Below are 7,754 nucleotides of genomic sequence, written 5' to 3'. Positions count from 1 at the left end.
AGTCATCTAACACAAAGCCTATTTTATTACTAAGTGTTGAATATCTCATGTAACTTATTGAGTACTGTACTGAATGCGTATCATTTTTTATCATCATTAACTTGAATAATCATGAGTCAAATGCTCATTAAGTTGGGGACCATATTACTTAAAATATACTCTAGAGACTCTTAATAGGAAAAGATGCTGTTTTTCTGCTTTCACTTAATTAAATTAATTCAATTCAATTCACGTATTCATTCAACAAATATTTATTAAGCACCTACAATATGCCAGGCACTGTGCTGGGTGCTGGGGATACAACTGTGAACATGATAGACACAGTCCCTGCCCTCAAGGAGCTTACAGTCTAGTAGTTATACAGACAAGTACACAGGCAATTACAACGCAGTATGGTAAGTGCCGTGATGGGCGAAAGACATTAAAAAGGGCACCTAACTCAGTCTCACAGGCAGGGAGGTGGTGGATAGCCATGGAAATCTTTTCAGGGCAAGTAAAATTCAATTTGAGTATTGAAGGATGACTACAAGTTAGTCAGATAAAGAGGAGACAGGGAGGAGTTACGCACTGAGGAAATAGTCTATGCAGTGCTCCATGTGCTGCTTTGGAAGTTCATTTGCTGACGGGAGTAGCTGGATAGAAGTGAGAGAAGTCCTGGAAGAAATAAGCAAGGGCCAGGTCATGAAGGGGCTCATGTGATCTTCTCAAGAGCTTAAAATTTTTCCTGAGGGAAGTGTGTGTGTGTGTGTGTGTGTGTGTGTGTGTGTGATTTATACTGTTTAAGATTGCTCTTACTGCAGCACAGAGATTGAATGGGGAATGGGATCTTGAGAGTTGATGGAAGAAAATCAATCCTTCAGCTTTTCCAACTTTATTTTCCATAATATCATACTCTGTGCTCTCACTAGCCCATCTAATGGCATTCATTCCTTAAATGAGCCATTGATGTTCATGGCTTTGGGCCACTGCTCACTCATATGGCTCTTTACACATTCTCCTCCTATTAGAACTCAACTCATCCTTCAAGACCAGACTTCTGAAATCATCCTAACTTGTGCTTTCTGCCAATACCCTAAGTACATGATTTTTATCTGTATTAGAGTACTTATTTATTATTTCAAATGAATCAAACCTTCTTTTGAACCATGTTAGTTTAATTCATATCTAAGGTGATTTTTATAAATAAACATGGGTATAATTTTCTTTACAATTTCCAGTTGAAAACAAAGACTAATTCTTCATTTGCTATCTACCCCAAACTATTATGAATGCCTTCATATGATTTAAAGGGAACAATGGGAATAAGGGGAGAAGCCCAAGAGACACACAATTTTATGCAGCAAAATACAGTCAAGTAAAATTTCAACACACAATTACAAGGTATGTTGTAGTTAGGACAGTGATTCATTCCCCAACTCAAAGACTCCATCTTTGACAATTTAATCTGTTAATGAGTCAAAGATCTGAAAAAGAGGGGTCGCTTAGTATGCAAAAAATAATGAGGGCTAGCTACATTTTCCACTATGGCCCACGACTATTACAATCTCTCTTATAGTCTTATAATTTCTCAAGTAACTTTTATAAGGATAAGAAAAAACTTTTAAGCTCTGTAGATATTGTAAGAACATCTGCTGTTTTATTATTTTTGGTGGGTACAAAAACCACAATTTTGTACACAGAAGATTATAAATAATACTGTTAACATGAGTGACCCATAGTCTCTTCTGAATCTACACTGCAGACTGGTGATTGAACCTAAACGTTCTCTTCCTTTTGCTTTTCTTCCTGGTTGTGAGACAAAAGCAATCTGTGAACCAACTCATGTGACAGAGTGAAGTTTACAGCAAACAAGAAGATGACCAACAACTTTTATAAAAAAAAGTCTCTAAAGTTTATTACAGTGATGGCATTTATATCAATTATTGCAATGTATTGTTCCCTAAGATGGTTAGAAAAAAGAATTGTTGTCCTCTACTGAATTTACGTCAGTTAAAAAGCAAGCATGTTTCAGTATTTGTTTTCTCCAAAGTAAGTGTAAATACTTCCTTTATTTTTTTTCCCACAGGATTTACATGTTTGTTCATTATTTTCTTATCACAGTTTGGTGATTCGTTTTCTCAGCTGGATTTTCTTCCATGGACTATATGGGTGTTCTGGAGACACAGGTTAGCATGTTCACGGACTTCTATAACTATTTTATCCTTTCCGGTGAAGACAAAGGCCTTTCTGAGCAAGAACTTCACAGTTTAATGCGCTAACTCGCAAGTCTGATTAGTTTTTGAGTCCACTCGAATGAAATTTGTTGCTGTTAATACGCCCATCCCAGATCCCTCCCCCACCCACTCCCCGAAAAAAACCTAAATTGTGAGTTTTCCTGATATAAAATCTGAGTTTGGGTTTCCGAGCTGAGCTCATGCACACGTTGCTGCTGCTGATGTCCGGCCAGCCCGTTAGGACGGACTTCCCGTTCTCAGCCAAAGGATTGGTTTAGCAAAGACCCGCGCGTGGCGTGTTCCTCAGGGCTGCGTTTCCATCAGTCACCAACACAGTTTAATTAAGGCACTCAATTATTTTTTTGGTTTTTATGGTAGGTCCGATGCAATGACAGCCAATCCTGAACTTTGTCTGATTGCAGTTCCAGCGTGTACAGCCTTTGGGCAGTCAGGCGTCAAGACGCGGCCATTCTCTCCCACACTCCCAGTGATGGATAATCTGGCTTTGTTTCTTATGGCTTCAGAAAAGGTCAGCTGGGTTGCATGGAAAGGAAGCAGAAAGAACGTGGAGTGTTACCATATTTCTGTTTCATCAACAAAATGTTCCACAACAAACACCGAAATATCAATAATTAGACATCTGCATTTTTTTCCATGTTCTTTTGGTCATATGAAAACTGCTTATCCAGGGAAAGGAAAGCTTAACTACACCGAAGAATGAATCTGTCTAGAGTTTGTGGTCCTACCTGTGGAAAAACTCATTCTAAAATCATAATATTTAACTACTGTTAGTAAATCTGGGCAGGAAACATCTTTTAACTTGCTGCACTGTATATCTTAGTACTTCTGGATGAGCTTAAAAGTTCTTTTATGTTTGACAACGTTGTTTAGATAGTATTTCCTTGTTATGAAATGTCTTTATAGTGCAAGGATTAGACTCCTAGAACTAATGAAGTACCTAAACAAACTATATGTATAGACTTCGTGACAGATCTTCCTGTTTTATAACACAGACCTATCCACAGACACTTCATTCATTCATACCGGTTATAGACATGACCCAGAACAGCACAATTAGTGACATATAGTTCACTCTATGCAATTATGGACACTAAGGCTCCATATTTTAAGAACTGTATTTAAAAGGGGTGCACTGAAAAGGGATATGTTTCAAAGCCAACTGAATGGTCATCACTGGGGAGCCTCCCATATTGAGGTTAAAGAGTCAGGGAACTGAAATCAGTAAATTCCTGTTCCTTATCCACTAGATAGCAGATAACATTATACAAAGGAGAAACAGGCACTGTTATTATGTTAGTCTCATTACTGTTCATTCACTGTCTAAATTCTTTCTAGTAGCTAGAATTACAACTTAAGAGGAAAATAGGGTAAAGTAGCGATTCCCTAAGTTTGTTATGACTTAGTTCATAACTCACAACTCATCATGTATCTAATTCCCTGTTGTGAATTCAAGTTTATCCAAATCTTTAGGAAATTCCATCGCTGTGTTTATTCTGCCCTGGAGCTTAAATATTAGAATAATTATATATTAAGTAATGAAATCAGTAACTAGTGTAAAAACTGGTGGAATAAAAATGTTTACAGATCAGTTACTCTGAAAACTTCAGAAAGTTGAAGTCAAATTGCTAGTAATGACATATAAGTGACAAAATCAAGGTCAATATCACAGTTCTGTTTCAGTAAACAGTCTTAAAAATTAATGCTTATCATAATCAGAATTGGGGATACGGTCTTTACAGAAACATGGATCGCTTTTATATTTAGAAATCATGGAAATATAACGAGGATTTTAGAGAAAAACAACACTTCTACCTGATTATCTTCTATTAGCCCCTTGAAATCAAAGTTCTTCTGACTTTTATTTGTCACATAATAGGCACTCAGTAAATATTTGTTGAGTGGATGAATAATCTTATATAGGAAGATACCTTTTCTCTTTCTTGTAAATGAAACTGATAGGATAATATTCTAAAATTATTAATAATTTATCAAATCTGTACACTAAAAAGGGTAGATTTTATTGTATGTTAATGGTACCTTAAAAATGTAAATGAATACATTGCCCACTACTTTAATCAAGAACCTCACTCATATAGAATAAACTCACCAAAGGAACTAAAAAGGATACATGGTTGCAGTAGTCTCGTTTTTTGAAGTGAGACTCTTGGGAGATTGTTTTATTGGAGGTGAATATTTTTCTACTCAATATTAGAGTACATATGCTTTTGGGTATGTGTATAAAAAGAAGCATTAGCGCCGGGCGCGGTGGCTCAAGCCTGTAATCCCAGCACTTTGGGAGGCCGAGACGGGAGGATCACGAGGTCAGGAGATCGAGACCATCCTAGCTAACACGGTGAAACCCTGTCTCTACTAAAATACAAAAAACTAGCCGGGCGAGGTGGCGGGCGCCTGTAGTCCCAGGTACTCGGGAGGCTGAGGCAGGAGAATGGCGTGAACCCGGGAGGCGGAGCTTGCAGTGAGCTGAGATCCGGCCACTGCACTCCAGCCTGGGCGACAGAGCGAGACTCTGTCTCAAAAAAAAAAAAAAAAAAAAAAAAAAAAAAAAAAAAAAAGAAGCATTAGCAAAGCAGTACTATTTATATCAAGAAAATCTAGCAACAAAATGGATTTAAGAAACATAAAAGCCAAGACTTGGTATCAAGATGCTAAATAGCTGTCTAGTGTAATCTTTTCAGTTTTATGTGTTTTAAATGGACATTTTGGGGGTCAGAACCCTTTAGTGAGTACCTAACTATATGGAACACTCTGGTAACAGCATTGGCATTTTTCATAATCTTCTAAAGAAAACAATTTGGGAGCAGATTTAGGAAGTTTATATTAGTTAGATAAAGCCATATGCTGAGGAAAACAAGAAAAATGAGTATCTATGAGTCTAATCCAAACCAATGTATTAGCCCATCTTAAATCTTTGGAGTCCCCAAACCACTCAGAGTCTCCAAACCACTCATCTCTTGTTTAACAAGAGATTTAGGAAAGATAGTTCCAGAGAATTCATAGGTACCTACTAATCACTAAACTTAAAACCAAGATCAAAGTCTGAATATGCTTCTTTAGATTCCCTTTCAACATTTAATGTTAAGTAAAATAGACAATTATTTGTTAAAATCCACTAGTTTAGCTTTGTTTTAATTTTTCTTCAAGAGGAAATGCTAAAATACCATTAATAAAAGCATGGTAATTTTTAAAAAGTGTTTACAGAAGGCTTTTACCATAAAAATCTGGTTTTGTTTTCTTTCTTTTCTTTCTTTCTTTCTTTTCTTTTCTTTTTCTTTTTTTTTTTTTTTAAGACAGAGTCTCGCCCAGGCTGTCGCCCAGGCTGGAGTGCAGGGGCATGATCTCAGCTCACTGCAAGCTTCACTTCCCGGGTTCATGCTATTCTCCTGCCTCAGCCTCCCAAGCAGCTGGGACTACAAGTGCCCACCACCACGCCCAGCTAATTTTTTGTATTTTTAGTAGAGACAGGGTTTCACTGTGTTAGTCAGGATGGTCTCGGTCTCCTGACCTCGTGATCCTCCCGCCTCGGCCTCCCAAAGTGCTGGGATTACAGGCGTCAACCACCGCGCCTGGCCTTCTTTCTTTTTTTGATCATGTTTGTGAGGAAAGGAAAACTTCCAAAGGTTGAACAATTCCATATAATCTCAAATACAGCCTCCTCTTTTATAGATTAATGCAATGAAGTGTATTACTTAATAAAATTTTGACTTATTTTTCTTTAAATCTGTTCTAGCATTTTTATTTCCTATACTTAAACATCATCTGCATCTTCCATAAAATGCCATTTCTATTCATCTTGATGTGAACCTTTTGAGGCTCCTCAAACTGGAAAACTTTCTAGTAATTTTACATATGGTCTGGTTTTTGCTGGATTGCTGTGGCTTATGTTCCCTTGAGGGATGATCACTTTTTACTAGAATCTACCACAGATTGAAGGTGTCAGGTTTTGTTTTTGGGATTCTGGGGCAATATTATTTTTGAATTACCAATCATTTCCATAATTATGGTCATAGAGTTTATGGAAGTTTTCCTTTGAGAGTACAATAAAAACTGTTTACTTATAAGTTTTGACAGGCACCAATTATTTCATTTATCTTGAATGCCACTGTCTTTTAAAATGTCAGACGAATGCTTCCTATTTGTTTGAAATGTATTGTCTTAAATGTTCAAATCTACCTCTAAAGGCAATTCATGTGAACTTCAATGTCAAGTTGTAACTCCATACAATGTTATATATAAATTGTATATATATGATGTACAAATTTACATCTCCTTTTAATAACTTCCCTGAACTTGGAAATGAAATAGCATACATAGTATTTCTTTCTAAAACTTTCTAATTCTCTTTTTTAACTTGCTTTGCTTCCCCACCCTTGTACCTTGCTGATGATGACTGGAGTGCCTTTATTATGTCAAAGAAAAGTCAGTTTTAATGAACTGGTAACAAAACCTACTAAGGACATCTTACAAAATTCATCTCAGAATTCAGTCCAAATAATTGGTTCTGAAAACTAATCAAGTATTGTTTTTCTCAATTTGAAAAAAGTCTCTCATCAACTCTGTAAACATTAAGATGAAAGCATTCCTCTAATGGCTAAGACTCCTTGATATTATCCCACCTTGTAGTTTTGCTATTATAAGACATGCTAAAAATGTTGGGATCGAGTGAATTGAGAATTTAGTTCTTAATTCTTTTTTCACAAAATTAGGGAAGAATCATTTTGGAACTATCTATGTGCTATTGTACTCAGTCACTGATTTCTATATTATGGATGAAAGCAATTATATCTTGATTAAAAGGGATGGCATTGGCTCTTTGCTTTAAGATACAAGTATTTCAAAAGCTTTCATATAAACAAATATAAAAATCAAGTGTGTTTAGCTGGTGTAAACTCAGATGTACATCTTACTGAAAGTATATCGGGTTTTTGACTCTAGGGTACATCAAGTACCAAATATCTCTTGGAAGTTCAAAGACTGATTTATCATTGTAATGAAACTGAGCAGCCTATTCAGTTAGCTATTATAGATAATTTTAGAAAATGGGTTTCAGAGTCCTGATTTTAGGAAGAGCAATAACAAATCCTTTCAGATCTTATTTTAAACTACTTCCTATTACTAGAGGAAAGAAGAAGTGCATATTTAGATTTTTTTTTTTTAAATAACCTCCATCTCCTATATTTTACTGAATGCTTACAATTTTTTATTGTGCCATGATGAGAGGATGTGAGTAAGTGGTGCTGACCTGGATTGCTTAAAAGCAATTGAAATAAAAAAAAAAAAAGCTCATAATGACTCACTGCAATTTTTATCTTTTTCTGAATCTTTCTTATAGGACACAAATATTGCTGATGTCTCTGATGGAAAAACTGCTGGCTGTATTGCCTAAAATGTCTATTTACCTTAGTGATACTTTGAGCATAAAAGTTGAATTTCATCTAATAAATGTGAATTGTAGTCAAAATTCTGCTCATCACTCTTCCTTAAAGTTCTGGCTCAAGAACT

At 36.0% G+C, this 7,754-nt stretch overlaps 1 protein-coding gene across 3 annotated transcripts in view; it reads right to left on the bottom strand.

Moving 5' to 3' along the window:
• Nucleotides 1-234: 234 nt before the first annotated feature.
• Nucleotides 235-7,754, bottom strand: part of GRIA4 (glutamate ionotropic receptor AMPA type subunit 4) — a 386,992-nt gene continuing 379,472 nt past the window's right edge. The window contains exon 17 of one of the 3 annotated variants that reach the window (XM_030918824.1): nt 235-2,747. Coding sequence is in view for 2 of the 3 variants with exons in the window: in XM_030918822.1 (XP_030774682.1) it covers nt 2,583-2,747 (165 nt within the window). In the remaining variant the exon portion in view is untranslated. The remainder of the gene's footprint in view (nt 2,748-7,754) is intronic. The other 2 variants (XM_030918822.1, XM_030918823.1) reach the window with 2 other exon arrangements.

This window comes from Rhinopithecus roxellana, chromosome 15 (genome assembly GCF_007565055.1).
Source record: "Rhinopithecus roxellana isolate Shanxi Qingling chromosome 15, ASM756505v1, whole genome shotgun sequence".
NCBI lineage: Eukaryota > Metazoa > Chordata > Mammalia > Primates > Cercopithecidae > Rhinopithecus > Rhinopithecus roxellana.
The sequence above is the reverse complement of the archived record's forward strand: the minus strand, read 5'-3'. Positions and strand labels throughout refer to the sequence as shown.